We start from the raw sequence: 15,950 nt of genomic DNA, 5'->3' as shown, positions 1-15,950 counted from the left end.
AACTGTGTGCTGTTCTGAAGTTCCTCACAGCACCTCACATATTTTTGGAAAACAGACCACATTAGAGGCCAAAGATTAAAAAAAAAAAATACCGTTCTACTGTTTCTAGTCTGTCCTCTTCTGGTAAGGCATCAAGAATGGCAGGGACGTCTATCGGAAGCATAAATGAATTGAAGGAATCGCAGCTGTGGAAAAACCACACAAGCAGTCAAAGATAGAGTCACACTAGAAGTCTTGGGGTCTTTACATAATTTTCTAAAGAATTTTTAGTTTACCGCTGGCGAGGCCTCTACTACTCTGTCCTTCCTCACTCTTGAAAAGCCATTTATGGTTCCCAGAGGCAAAGGCAGGGGATGCAATAGGCCCCAGGCAAACCTGGGAGAATGTTGCCAAGTAAGACACTTCCTGGAGTTTAAAAAGAGAATCATAGAATTTTTCAGTTTGTTTAAAATTGTATTATCTCCTGGGGTGAGTGTAGTTAGATACTGATATGGTTTGGTCCTGTCCCCAGCAAATCTCAGGTTGAATAGTAATCCCCAGTGTTGGAGGTGGAGCCTGGTGGGAGGTGATTGGATCATGGGGGTGGAGTTCTCAGGAATGGGTTAGCACCATCCCCTTGGTGCTGTTCTCATGATGGTGAGTGAGTGAGTTATCTTGAGATCTGGTTGTTTAAAAGTGTGTGGCACCTCCTCGTCACTCTTCCTCCTGCTCTGGCCATGTGAGGTGCTGGCTTCCCCTTTGCCTTCCGCCATGATTGTAAGTCTCCAGAGGCCTCCGCAGAAGCCGAGCAGAAGCTGTCCTGCTTTCTGTACAGCTTATGGAACCATGAGCCAATTAAACCTCTTTTCTTTATAAATTAGTCAGTTTCAGGCATTTGTTTATAGCAATGAGAGAACAGGCTAATACAGGTAGTTTACTTTTGGTCCTAGGATTTTCCCTCCACCTTTATACTCCTTCTTAGACATTCTATTCCATTTCATAGCTTCCTCCCCACCTCCTTGTGTATTGTTTAGTATTATAACTTTAGAGCTTTATATAAAAATTCCTGGCTATTGAGAATGTTACAGGAATTGAGATAGGGTGGAAAATACATTGTTATTTTTAAACTTGGCAGCAGCTCTTTGTTTCAAGTGGATGGAATGAGCACTTTTTTGGGGTCTCGACTCCTTCCATACACACATTTCAGATGATATAGAAGGAATAAAAACGGAACACACAACAGCAAAGAGAACAACAGAAAAGACATCAATGGATAAAAGTTTTCAATCATTTTCTGGAATAAATTTCTAGAACCCTAGAGAATGCTGTCTCATGAAAAACAGCGAAGAATGACAGAGCCTGGAGCCCACTCGGAAGGAAACAGACCTCCTCACAGATGCTGGAAAGGCTGAGGCTGAAGGTAGGGCAGGAGGCAGCAATGGAAAGCAGGGATTAACTGATGGCTCCTTTGTGTGTGCACATATGTCTTTGTGATAAGATTCTTATCTTTGTTTTGTTATTGTGCAAAAATGCACCCCCTTGCCAAGTATGAAGACTGGCTGGAAAAAAAATTATAGCACCATGGTTTTGACTAATGGGAAGTGAATGAGGAAAGCATCTGTGAGCTGATATAGAATGACTTTCTGGAGATAGTAAGTGAAAAAAACAAATGCAGAAAAGCATATCTAGAATGCCACTTTTTGTATAAGACAGAAGGGAAAAAAAGAAAAATGTATATATGCTGCTTACCATTATAAAGAGAAACACAGGAAGGATACATTAGAAGACCAAGCTGGCTACCTGCCAGGGGCTGGAGGGAGATGGGAGGGAGTGACACTTCCCTGAATATGCCTTTAATGTAGTTTTGAGTTTGGAAAACGTTAATGTTCAACATATTGAAAAAATAAAATTAAATCAATAAGAAAGTGAAATAAAAAACAAAGGCTGAAAGCAAACTGAAACAAATCATACTACTTCACAGAAATTCCATAAACACACTGGAAGGAAAGAAAGACAGAGAGAGAGAGAGACAGACAGAGAGAGACAGAGAGAGAGAGAGCTAAAGGAATGAGAAAAGAAAGAGAAAAGAAAAAGAAATTACCCAAGTAACTTACTACAAGTTATTTGACTACATACCCAAAGACTTGGGTGGGAGGGGGTGGGGGGGGACCTGGAAACCAATCTGAACTTATTTTGCATGTTTATTAAGGTGGTTATGGATCAAGCAATTCTGAAATGATTTTTGATGTATTATAAGATTGAGTAAGTAAATGTATTAGAAGCCAGGGTTCTCACAGTGGAAGAAGGGAGATACAAATATGGAATGGTGGAAAGCAAGCAATAACTCTATGGATATGGACTGGAACTGTAGGCATTGGTGTGAATTCATGCTTTCTAAAATATGGATATGTATGAGTATATGTGTGTTTATATGCACATACATTACATATATATGTATGTTGCATATATCTTTGTGTGTACATTGTGTGTGCGTGTGTGTATCCCTGACTTTGTCTGCTGAATAGGCCAAGAAGCAAACCCCGCCCCACCCCAGAAGCAATGTGTATACATAGCACCCAGATTTTGGTCTTTAATCCCATTTCCCACCAAAACAAACCTGGGCCCGGAGACATAGAGCTTATCCTTGTTAGTAACTGACTTCATGATAAAGAATCCAGGTTCTATTAGAAAATTCTACCAAAACTTTACTTTAGAACATGTATAGTCAGAGGGAATTCCCACTAAGAAGAGGGACTGAGAAGTTCAGGGTCTGGGCCGCTCGCCAGCGACCAGGCTGGTCTAGCACAATGGAATGGCAGCAACCAAGAGCTTTTCATGAAGCAAAACTTACCCAGTTTTTAAATTCTGAGACCAGTTCCTCTCACTTTTTTTGTGTGTGTTAAATATATTCATTTAAAATTGAAATAGTGATGACAGTAGATGGTGGTGGTTGGGCATTTTTAAAATTTGTTTTGCTTTTATTTATTTTTTAAATTTTTGTTTATTTTCTTTTGAGATGTAGTCTTGTTTCGCTGCCCAGGCGGGAGTGCAGTGGCATAATATTGGTTCACTGCAAGCTCTGCCTCCCGGGTTGAAGCAATTCTCCTGCTTCAGCCTCCTGAATAGCTGGGATTACAGGCGCCTGCCACCATACCTAACTAATTTTTGTATTTTTAGTAGAGACGAGGTTTCACCATGTTGTCCAGGCTGGTCTTGAACTCCTGACCTCAAGTGATCCTCCTGCCTTGGCCTCCCAAAGTGCTGGGATTATAGGCATAAACCAATGTTTCTGGCTGTTGCTTTGTTTAATTTTAATGTCCTGGCCAGTCACGGTGGCTCACGCCTGTAATCCCAGCACTTTGGGAGGCTAAGGTGGGCGGATTGCTTGAGGTCAGGAGTTCGAGACCAACCTGGCCAACATGGTGAAACCCTGTCTCTACTAAAAATACAAAAAATTAGCCGGGTGTGGTGGCCCACGCCAGTAGTCCTAGCTACTCAGGAGGCTGAGGTAGAGAATCGCTTGAACCTGGGAGGCGGAGGTTGCAGTGAGCTGAGATCGTGCCACTGCACTCCAGCCTGGGTGACAGAGTGAGACTCCATCTAAAAATATATATATATATTTAATGTCCTTACTTGACAAAGTAAAACCCTGACAACGCCAAGACAGTTCTCAAAGTTCTTCTGGACATTTCACTCATCTATGAAATCAGAAAGTCTGGGAACTATTGGGTTAGATAATTTCTTCAGTTGTCACTGACTCTCTGATTTTATGGAAGTCCAAAGAGATTTAACAAGTTATCTCTGAATTTACTGAAGAGTAAAGAAATAAATGAGCTGCTTCGATTATTACGAATACAAAAATGACTTGGAATAAATAAACACTAACTATATTGCATGGTTTAACAACAAACAGTTGTCAGGGGCAAAAGATACAAGGCAAACCTCATAAGTAATAGGAGCTAATTTATTCAAGCAAAATGGCTGCAAAGTTGGAATATCATTAATGGATTTATAGGAAGTTGCTATGGACTGAAGTTTGTGTTGTCCCCAAATTCACGTTGAAACATAACTCCCAGGCCAGGTGCAGTGCCTCACACCCGTAATCCCAACACTTTGGGAGGCCGAGATGGGAGGATCACTTGAGGCCAGGAGTTTGAGATCAGCCCAGGCAACATAGCAAGACCCTATCCCTATTTACATTAAAAATAACAAGAACTTAACCCCCAATGTGATGGTATTTGGAGATGGAGCCTTTGGGAGGTGGGTTAGGTCACAGGGGTGGAGCCCTCATGAATAGGATTAGTGCCTATCAAAGAGGCCTGAGAAGCTGGGTACAGTGGCTCCACTTCTGTAATCCCAGCACTTTGGGAGGCTGAGGTGGGAGGATTGCTTGAGGCCAGGAGTTCAACACCAGCCTGGGCAATGTAGCAAAACCATATCTCTACAATAAATAAATAAAATTGGCTGAGCATGATGATGCACACCTATAATCCCAGCTACTTGGGCGGTTGAGGAAGGATAATCAGTTGAGCCCAGGAGTTTGAAGCTGCAGTGAGCTATGACTATGCCACTGCACTCCAGCGTGGAAGATAGTGATATCTCATCTAAAAAAAAAAAAAAAAAAAAAAGGCCTGAGAGCTCCCTTCCCCTTTCTGCCATGTTTGGACACAGTGAGAAGACAACCATGTAGGAACCAGGAAGCTGGCCCTCACCAGACACCAAGTCTACTGGCACCTTGATCTCGGACTTCCCAGTCTCTAGAACTGAGAAATAAATCTCAGTTGTTCATAAATTACATCTATGGTATTTTATTATAGCTGCCCAAACGAACTAAGACAGAACTTAAAAAAGGAATTACACTTCTTATTTTGTACCTGTTTTCAGAAATAAAAACATGACCTAGAGTCTTACATCCCGTGGAAATCCATGCTAAGAAGATAGATACAGAATCCTCCCTTGATTTTATGAGCTGTTATGCAACTGCAGTTTATTTAGAAACAAACTGGCCCAACAAGAGCACTCAGGCACATAAGCTGAAAGTAACAACTCATGGTTCGAGAGTTTTCTTTAATTCATGGAGAGTTCATGTTTAATTCATGGTTATTCAAGCCCAAGGTAACTGCATTCTCACTGCTTGTTGAAAGAACAGCCTCGGGAGATTTTTTTCCAAGGACATTGCTTTGGAAAGAAAATAGGATGCTTTTTCTTGATTCTCAAGAACGGTACACGCTGACAACGGGTGGACATGGTCAGCGGGTCGCCACTTCTCACCATTCCTCATTTTTCTTATTCAGTGTCCTGACAGCACCCCAAACCCGGTTTACTGACTGCATAGGTCAGTTCTGAAGCATCCTCACCCCGCAGCAAAATGAGGCAGTCTGTCAATGTGGTGACGGACTATCGCCATCTGGTGGCGATGGAGTGACTGCGACGCTTAGTGGGCGGGGAAGGAGGGTAGAAGTGAGAGAAGAGTTACTAAGCACGCACCAGGCATGATGCTAGACGTTTCACAAGATCATTGCATTTTTATCCTCACACACACACAAATGTGAGGATGCCATCACTGCCTCTCCCTCAGAGAGGAGGAGATTATTGCTCGAAGGGCTTCATTAGTACGTAGCTCGCCCAAGGACTGAACTGGTGATACATCCAGTGTACAATGGAGGCAGGTCTCTCCCATGCCAAAGCTTTCCTTCTCTCTTCCATGCCATTGTTCCCGCCAGTTCTGGAGATTTGACATTCTAGAAATATGCTAAAAATGTAGAACAAGGATGCTGGTTTTCAGATGGCAATAGGGTGGATGAGGAATGGATGAAGTATAATAATTGGAAAGAAACATATTTTTGAGCTCTTGCCATGTCCCAAATCCTATGCTGGGTGCTTTTTGTTTACCGCATGCTAATCTTCAGGCAAAGGAGAGGAGTAGAGAAGCCCTAAGGAAGTGACCCCAAGGGGACGGCACATGGGAAAGCCTTGACATAGATGACGCACAGCTGCATTTGGCTTAGTTCAGGAAGAGCTTACCAATGAAGCCCTTCAATGAAGATGATGAAGGAGGAAGTCAAATTCAGTGTTCTGGGGTCACAACCCAGATTCCAACTATCTCCTCAAATACCTGGGGAGGCGTGGGTGGATGTGGGTGGATGGGACGGCTGCACTTGTACACTACAAGTTGGGTGAGCTCTTGTACTCTTACTAAAATTAAACCATCAATGCTGAGAATGGCCTTTGCAACAAGTCCAATCCCCTTGTCTTACTGACAAGAGGACTGGGCCCAGAGAGTTGGCCAAGGGGCATGGCTGAGGTCACATGACTCCTGGAGGTCATGTAGCCTCCCTGGTGAGTTTCTGAGTCAGAGGATCCAGGTTACCCGAGTGGGAGCTGGGGTGTGTGTAAAGATCACCTACTGATCTTGGTTGGTGGCAGAGCTCAGGTTTCTTGGCCACTCTTGGAGCCATGCCAGGGCTCTGCCACCTTGGGGTGGGCCTCATTCTGGATCAGAGGATTGGAACTTTGTTTGACAGCTGATGATAATCATTTTGGGACACCAGTCACATCTGTTCACCAATCACTCACTTAGCTGTATTTATAAGGATAGGGAACTGAAGAAGCAAATTCAAGGGCTCAGGAGTGAGCAATTGGCCAGGCAGAGTCTAATGAAAAGGCACCAGGCTACTTCTTTGATATCTTATGGTTTTGAAGAGCTATTAAATAAGCAAATTAGCAAAAATGTAGTCACTCTAAGTTTCTTCTTTCATCATCCAACAATATTCTGATCTACCCATTGTGTATCTGGAGCAGGGCTGTTTTCTGTGTGGGGATTGCCACGGTCTCACAGTGAATGCCAGCCTGTGGCACAAGAGGGCCATGGATCCTTTGGAACTGGATACAGAGACTGCGGAAGGCTAATCTTGGCAATTTATGATTTTTTTTTCCTTTTTTTTTGTTTTGAGATGGAGTCTCTCTCTGTCGCCCAGGCCGCAATTTATGAATTTTAAAAAGATTGACCATGAATATTTCAGTTGAATTATATGGAATGGTTGTCTACTTGTACTCAAGCATTGCCAATTCGTCACCTAGGACATTACTTTTCAAGCAAATGTATCTCAAGATAAATTCCAAATATGAAAATCAGTTACACATCATCAAATTTCTTTGACTAGCAAACTTCTCTCATGCTTTAAAAGTATGGTTTGACATATTATTGGCATTTAACTTTTGGGGATCATTGCCTCTGTAATACATGGGGCACACATACTCGTGAGCAAACAGATGAGCCGTGCTTACCTCTTTGTGGTCTCCATCTTGGAGGGGTCCGGCAGGGAGGAGAGAACCAGGGACTGGAAGCTTTTCCAGTGCATTATTCTGGGAATAATGTCCTGTAAGGAAAGTCAGCACACGGAAAGCAACTGTTTGGTGAGGTAAAGTTTCTGAAGGACTTTTGTTTTATTCAACTATTTTTCAGTCTTAAAAGGCTAAGCACCAAAATCTGTAATTTCATTCAGTTTGAATTTTTCTGAAGCAAAAAGGCAATTGCTTCAGCAAAGCACATTAAACAGTGCAACACAGAATTAGAGACAAAGGCGAGGTTTGCTTCCCTTGCTTCATTAGGCACTTGCACAAGCAACATGTCCTCGGGATGGAGGGCAGCTGCGGCCTTAGAATCTATTTTGTTTATTGTGAATGTGATGCTAATGCAACACTTGGAGAGGATGGCAGTTCATCCAGCAGCACTCCAGGCAGGAGAGCTGCACACGCGCGCCACGTGGGAGGCGAGCGCTGCAAGGAGACCCCCGGCTGGGCCGAGTGCAGGGTGCATGATAGAGGCAGAAGGGAATGTGGCTGGAGAGCCAGGCAGGTCACAAGGGCATTGTGGGCCAAGCTAATGAGCTTGGAGCTGCTACAGCAGGCAGCGGGGACCCACGGAGGGCTTTCGAGCAGGAAATGACAGGATCAACTCGTGCCTAAGGAAGATTTCTCTGAAGGGAAGGCTGACTGCAGCAGCAGTGGGCCAAGGGCTAGACTAGAGGGAGGTCTGCAAATCTGTTTGCCGTGTCAGTGGCACACTGGTGCCCGGCCCCCCCGCCCCCCCGGGGTGGTTAGATGAGGGGAATGGGGGAGAAGGAGGGAAAGGATCTCATGGGTAACTACACAAAGTCCATAAAACAGAAAGGCAAGTAGGTGACACAGGAAGAGGAGGCAGTTGAGGGTATGGCTGGTAGAAGTGGGGAGAGAGCTCATAATCTGAGTTAAGGGTTAATTGAGCTTGAAGGGCCTGAGGATAATCCTCAAGGGGTGTCACGGGATATTCAGGTCAGGGTGGTTCCCTGGGGGGGAAGTAATTCCTTGGAGCCACTTCTTTGCATGTGTCACACCACTACTTTGTCCATTCTGGTTTCTACACTTGGGGCCAAAGAGAGAGGAGGTCAGACAACGGTTGTGCCTACTGTGTGGCTGTTTTTACATGATTGAAATACGAACACGTGAACATTAGGTGCAGCCTTCCAGAGGAATGTTGACAAAGGGTAGCAGGCAGCCCGAGAGGCAGGTGTGGTCAGGACAAGGCAGTGCGGGGTCTCCACCTGTACCCCTTTAGGGCTGGCGGTATGAGGGGCGGTGTTACCATCCTTGTTCTGCAGTTGTGGCGGCAAACCTTTGTCGCAATTCCAGCTGTGACCCTGTCCTCGTCCCCTGCCCCTCCCTGCAGCCCAGGGTCACTCTGCCAGTGAGCCTGGTGATGACATTACCGTGTGATGGAGAAACTGCTTTTGGGTGACAGGAATGCTGGACCCGTGGCGGGACTCTTTGGTGAATTTGTACTTGGGGTGAGAGCATAGATGGTAATCTATCAACGTTTCTGCGTAGGTCAGAGGATGCATTACAGCAAATAATCCTGGGTTGGGATTCTGCCGAAGACAGGGAAAAAATATTCTTTTCTGTTTACCAGTTTCTAAGCCAGGCATAGGACAAGCATCAGCTAATGCTGTCTGTGGCTCCCACTAGCACTAACACTCTGTGACTCCATGTCAGCTTGTCTGGAAAAGAGAAGCAGGAGAGCAGAGGTGTCTTCAAGTCGACAGCATTTAAAAAATCATAGTTATTCATAAATGTCACTTTTCTGGCTTAAGAGCTTCATTACAAACCATATGGGTTTACTAAACTCCCATGAAAATAAGTAAAACTGAAATCACAGCTTAAAACAGCTTTGAGTATTTGTTGCTAATGCTGATGAATTAGGGGGAGTTATTAAATGAGCACACTGGTTTAAAAAAGCAAATAAGCTTCTGGTTTTGAAAACAAAAATAGGCTTTTAAAAGCTACTTTAAAGAGATGACAAAAAAGAGGATGACATTCGATGTATCAGGAAATGTCAACATTTAACATTGTTTTGGTAATGTGTTTAATTCAGGAAGGCTCCATTTGGAAGTAGTATCTGGTTTTAAGGGAGATCCTGTTTTTTATTAATTTTCCAGCAGAACTAATGGAGGCACAGAGCAATTATATCAAAATACTAAAATATAGAGCCTTTTACTGTTCTCTCAGAGGCTCGTAAACCAAAAACCCTATTCTTGTCCCAAACAACAACGTAGCGCCCCTCCCTGCCAGCTGTTTAACCTCAGATGTTTGATGTTTAATAACCACTACACTGAGATTCTGTTGTTTGTTTGTCTAACTTTTAAAAACAAGTTAAAAACGCCCCACAAAACCACTTAGCTTATGGAAACTCAATCTCACTGCCAAGAAACAAATGTCCCCCCAAACTTAAGTGACATGCAGCTAGACCTGAATGCATTCCGGCACCCAGATGCAAGGTAGGGGAGGGCCCAGCAGTGGTGAGTCAAGAAGGCTGGAAAGGAGGTAAGCGTTGGTGCAGAGGCTGCTATGCCACTTGAGGGCCAGGATGAGGGCCTGGGGCAAAGGTAGGGAGAGGGCTCGGGGCTCATCTCCTGGATATAAAGGAGTGGGGAGGGCAGGGAGGCAACGATGACCACTGAGGGGGTCTGAGATGCCCACAGTAATGTGGAAACAAGCATACACCTTGGTAAGCACTTGTGGTTGAGGCAGGATTTAGGGAGGCAGTGTGATGGGGAGTGGGGCTGGGCCCACCCTATGGGGATAGTGTGAGGGCAAAGGTACACAACACCAGGGGAGGAGAAATGACCTGTGTGGGCTTCAGGAGTGTCTTCTACTCTGGTTGACTGAGGGCATGTGAAGCTGCCATGTGGCTGGCTCTCTTGGTCTGCCTTGGGCCAGGCGTCATGAATGCAGTCTTTTTGGAAATGGCAATGGCACTGTCTCCCATAGTTGTCATCCTTCAGATCCCCATTGCTCCCAGAGTAACTGGTCTCAGTGGTCACCCCATGATGCTTTTAATTTTAATTTTCCTAAACTAACACATGCATATGGTAGCAACTCACCTCGGCTGCAAGGATTTGTGAGGAAAAGCAGTGGTTCCGCAGGCCCTTCCTGTTCCCAGGCCCACATCCCAGAGGCTGCTTCTTTCCCTTGTTTCTGGCTTTTGTGACTCTGGTGGTCACCACCCTAACTCTAAACATCATGCTTATTCTTCCACTTCTTGATTGTCAACCTCAGGCAGTATCTACTGACTCATTACTATGCAAGACAAGGACTTCGCTTAGGTACACAAATGCCCCTTCCAAACTTCTTTCCTATTTTGAAGATTACATTATTCTGCTTTTGCTCACCATTGTGACTTGCAATGGTACACACATACCCCTATTTCTTGTACATCATCTTTAGTTGAGTATTTCAACTCCCCTTCAGGTGAAATCAAAACATCATTCTTCTGCTTTTCTGTACCTTTTCTTCTTGCTTTCACAATTTTCCTTTGATATTGTTGAGATTCTTAACATTTGCCTTCCGGAACTACAGCCAAGACCTTCATGCTTTGCTCATGGGTTGTCTCTAAAAGTTGAAAACTAATAAGTAGCATTTACTTTCTCTCAGCTATGTAAATATGTTTCTCTTCCAGGCCAAGTAGAGGCTTGGATTACGGGTTTGGCTTATTTACTTATTTATATTTTGGCTAAAGGTTCAATATCATGACCTGTGGGCCACTGTTAGAGAAGAGTTGTGGTATCAAGGCCAAATGGATTATATTTTTAGATTTTTCCATCAGCTCTTAAAAATCATGTCAAATTTCAGTTTGGTTTCCTATTTGGAGCACATACTGATGTTCAGTTGATTTCCCCCGTTGTAGATTATAATTGCTTCTTCTTTTCTTGATGTGCCTTTATGCAATCCTTGAGTCTTCGAGACTCTCAACTGCACTGTTAGTGCTTGGAGCCTACCCTTTCCTAGACACCTCTTTCTCAGAGCCCTTTACCCTCCCTCCTCCAGACTGAATGACCAGAGATCAGCCCAAGACTTCACTATAATGCTTCACCGGTTGTAACCACTACAGTATTTCTTTTCCTTCCTTAGGGTCTCCTAATTCCTACTTTTACTGCTGTACTGATGTATAGTTGATGTGTATATTTAAACACATTTAAATTACATAGTTTGATATGTTTTAACATTTATTTTACCTGCAAAACCATTGCCGTCATAAACATAATGAACATTTCCATCACCCCCAAGAGTTATTTCATGCCCTTCATCATTCCCCCATCCTCACTTCCTGCCCCTCCACACCATCCACCCAACCCATCCACAGGCAGCCACCAATCTTTCTGTCTCTGTAGATTACTTCAGATGTTCTAGACTTTTAACTAAATTGAACAAAACAGCATGTAATCCTTTTTGTCTGATTTCTTTTACCCAAGATTTATATGTTTGGGAACATATAAATCTGCTATGAATATTCTTGCACAAGTTTAATGCTTCTATTTATCTTGGGTGAATAGCTAGGAATGGAATGGTTGGACATATGGTGGGTGTATATTAACTGCTAACTTTGTAAGAAACTGCCAAACAGTTTTCCAAAGTAGTTGTACCATTTTACATTCCCACCGGCAGTTTTTCAAATTGTAGGTGTTCTAACAGAGAGATCTCATTGCCGTTTTAATTTGCATTGTTAATGATGTATTATTCTCTGCATCTTTTCGTGTGCATATTTGCCATCTGTATATCTTCTTTGGTGAAGTATCTGTTCAAATCTTTTGGCCCATTTTAAAATTGGATTGTTTGCTTTCTTATTATTGAGTTCTGATAATTCTTTTAAAAATTATTTATTATATGGTGGTAACAACACTTACCATGAGAACTACCCTTTTAACAAATTTTTAAATGTGCATTATTGGCTATAAGTGCGATGTTGTACCGCAGATTGTGAGAGCAGATTTGTCTTTCTTGACTGCAACTTTATGCCTATTGCCTAGTAACTCCCTGTTTTCCCCTCAGCCTCTGATAATCATCATTCACTCTTGATTCTGTCAATCTGGCTATTATCAATATCTCATATAAGCAGAATCATACAGTATTTGTCTTTCTGTGGCTGGCTTATTTAGCTTAGCATAATGTCCTCAAGGTTTATCAATGCTGTTGCATATTACAGAATTTCCTTCCTTTTTTAAGGCTGAATAGTATTCCACTGTCTGAATATGCCACTTTTTTTATTCCATTCATCTGTTGATAGATTTTTAGATTGTTTCCACTTCTTAGCTATTGTGAATAGTGCTGCAATGAACATAGGAGTGTTAATATCTCTTTGATATCCTGTTTTCTTTCTCTCTATTTTTTGAAACACGGTCTTGTTTTGTCACCCAGGCCGGAGTGCGGTGGTGCCATCATGGCTCACTGCAACCTCGACCTCCTGGGCTCGAATGATCCTCCCACCTCAGCCTCCCAAATAGCTGGGACTACAGGCTTCTGCCATCACACCTGGCTAATTTTTTGTAGAAACAGTGTCTTGTTATGTTGCCTAGGCTGGTCTCAAACTCCTGGGCTCAAGTGATCCTCCTGCCTTAGCCTCCCAAAGTGTTAAGAGTACAGGCATGAACTACCATGCCTAGCCCTGATTTTAATACTTCTGGAAACATATCCGGAAGTGGGATTGCTGGATCACATTATTATTATTATTACTGTTATTATTATTATTATTCGAGACAGGGTCTCACTCTGTTGCCCAGGCAGAAGTGCAGTAGTGAAATCACAGCTTACTGCAGCCTTGAACTCCTGAACTCAAGAGGTCCTCCTGCCTCAGCCTCCCAAGTAGCTAGGACTATAGGCATGTGCCACCACACCCAGCAGATTGCTGGATCATATGGCAGTTCTATATTTAATTTTTTGAGGAACCTCCATACTATTTTCTACAGTGGATGCACCATTTTGGATTTCTACCAACAGTGTGTAAGGATTCCAATTTCTCTACATTTTCCTTAACACTTACTGTGTTTTATTTTTTTGATAATAGCCTTCTTAACAGATGTTAGGTAATATCTCATTGTGGCTTTCATTTTTTTTCTGAGGATTAGTGGTGAGTATTTTTTTCATATAGCTGTTGGCCATTTATAAGTCTTCTTTGGAGAAATGTCTATTCAAGTTTTAACCCACTTTTTAAATTGAGTTATTAGTTTTTTTTTTTACTATTGATTTGTAGAAGTTTCTTATATATTTTGATATTAACTCCTTATCAAATATATAGTTTGCTGACTATATATTTATTTATTCTGTAGGTCACTTTTTCATTCTGTTGACTGTTTCCTTTGTGAGTTTTGACAGTTCCTTATATATTCTGGATACAAGTTCTTATCAGATATGCAATTTCCAAATATTTTCTCCAAGTCTGTAATTTATATTTTTATTTTCTTAACATTAACAGAAATTCTTAATTTGGACAAAGTCCAATTAATCCATTTTTTTTTCATTTATGGATTGTGGTTTTTTGGTGTTTTATCTAAGAAATCTTTGTCTAATTGAAGATCACAAAGATTTTCTATGTGTTTTCTAGTAGTTTTATAGTTTCAGGTTTTCTATTTAGGTCTATGATCCATGTTGTATTAATTTATGTAGATGGTGTGAGGTACTAATTGAAATTTTTATTTTTGTTTTTGGTAAATAGATATCCAAATGTTCTAACATTATTTGTTGAAAGATTATCTTTTCTCTAATGAATTATCTCTGACCTTTGTCAAAAATCAGTTGACCATAATGTATGAATGAATATATTTCTGGATCCTCTATTCTGTTCCATTAATCTGTTTATTTCTCCATTTATTTAGGCTTTCTTTGAGTTCTCTCAGTAAAGTTTTATAATTTTCAGTGTACTGGTCTTATACATTTTTGTCATATTTATCTCTAAATATTTCATGTTTTGATGCTATTGTTAAATGATATGGCTTTTGAAACTTAAGTTTCAGAATGTTTGTTGCTAGTATACAGAAATATAATTGATTTTTATATGGTGATTCTGCATCCTGCAATCTTGTTAAATTCCCTTATTAATTTTAGTAGTTTTTTTTGTAGATTTCATTGTATTTTCTAGATAGACAATCTTTTTTTTTTTTTTTTTTTTTGTAAATAAAGACAGCTTTATGTCTTCTTTTCAAATCTGGGTACCTTTTATTTATTTTTCTTGTCTTGTTACCTTGGCTATACTTATAATCCTGAATAGAATTAGTGAGAGCAGACATCCTTGCCTTATACTTGATCTTAGGAGGAAGGCATTCAGTGATTTACTACTCAGTTTGATGTTGGCTCTAGGTTTTAAATAGATGACCATTATTTGGTTGAGGAAGTTCCCTTCTATCCCGCACTTGCTGATAGTGTTCATCAGGAATGGATGTTAGATAATTTTTCTGTTACTATTGAGATGTTTTTCCTTTTTGGTATGTTATATGTAAACTACAGTGAGTTTGTAATGTTAAATTAATCTTGTATTCCTCGTTCAAGCCCCTATTTGGTTATGATACATTATCCTTTTTATATAGCAATTAATTTGATTTATCAAAATTTTGTTAAAAATATTTTCATCTATGTTCATCAAGGATATTGATCTTTTCTTTTTTTTCCTGTAATATCTCTGTCTGGCTTTGGTATCAGAGTAATACTAGCCTCCAGAATGATTTGGGAATTAGTCTCTTCTCTTCCATTTCCTGGAAGAGCTTGTGTAGATTTTGTATTATTCCTTCCTTAAATATTTGGCAGAATTCCCTAGTGAAGGCCTCTGGGCCTGGAGGTTTCTTTGTAGGAAAGTTTTCAACCAAAAATTCAATTTCTTTAACAGATATAAAGCTATTTTGGCTATTTATCTCCTCTTAAATAAGATTTTACAGTTTGTGCCTTTTAATGAATTTGCACATTTAACTTAAGTCATCAAATTTACTGGCATAAAGTTTTTCATAATATTAACTTCTTATCTTTTTAAAATCTGTAGAATATGTAGTGATGTCACCTTCTTCATTCCTGACATTGGTAATTTGTGCCTTTTGCCTTTTTTCCTGATCAGTTAGGTTACAGGTTTATTCATTTTATTGATCTTCTCAAAGGACCAGTTTTTCTCTCTATTGTTTTTCTGCTTTCTATTTCATTTGATTTTCTTTTGAGATGGAGTCTTGCTCTGTCACCCAGGCTGGAGTGCACTGGCGTGATCTCAGCTCACTGCAACCTCCTCCTCCTGGGTTCAAGCAATTCTCCTGCCTCAGCCTCCTGAATAGCTGGGATTATAGGCAGGTGCCACCGCATTTGGCTAATTTTTTTGTACTTTTAGTAGAGACAGGGTTTCACCATGTTGGCCAGGCTGGTCTCAAACTCCTGACCTCAAATGATCTGCCGGCTTGGCTTCCTAAAGTGTTGGGATTACAGGCATGAGCCACTGTGCCCGGCCTATTTCATTGATTTTCAATCTGACCTTTATTATTTCTTTTTTCTGCTTAGTTTGGTTTCATCTGCCCTCCTTTTTCTAATTTTTAAAGGGGTAGCTTAGGATATTAACTTGAAACTTTTCTTCTTTTCCAATCTAGGTGTGTAGTGCTGTTAATTTCCCACAGATTTTTTGTTTGTTTTCATTT

General features: G+C 41.3%; 1 protein-coding gene across 19 annotated transcripts in view; it reads right to left on the bottom strand.

Annotated features, from left to right (window-relative positions):
- The window catches only part of CFAP221 (cilia and flagella associated protein 221), a 119,189-nt gene that overhangs the window by 16,444 nt on the left and 86,795 nt on the right, over positions 1-15,950 (bottom strand). For 9 of the 19 annotated variants that reach the window (XM_057301386.1, XM_034953949.3, XM_055108430.2 and 6 more), the window contains 3 exons: positions 8,727-8,885; positions 7,267-7,358; positions 93-185 (listed from right to left, as the gene is read on the bottom strand). In XM_057301386.1, the coding sequence (XP_057157369.1) occupies positions 93-185; positions 7,267-7,358; positions 8,727-8,885 (344 nt within the window). Of the gene's footprint in view, positions 1-92; positions 186-275; positions 406-3,868; positions 5,732-7,266; positions 7,359-8,726; positions 8,886-15,950 lie in introns of those variants that run through there. The other 10 variants (XM_034953950.2, XM_055108432.2, XM_055108434.1 and 7 more) reach the window with 4 other exon arrangements.

Source organism: Pan paniscus, chromosome 13, assembly GCF_029289425.2.
Source record: "Pan paniscus chromosome 13, NHGRI_mPanPan1-v2.0_pri, whole genome shotgun sequence".
Taxonomy (NCBI): Eukaryota; Metazoa; Chordata; class Mammalia; order Primates; family Hominidae; genus Pan; species Pan paniscus.
The sequence above is the reverse complement of the archived record's forward strand: the minus strand, read 5'-3'. Positions and strand labels throughout refer to the sequence as shown.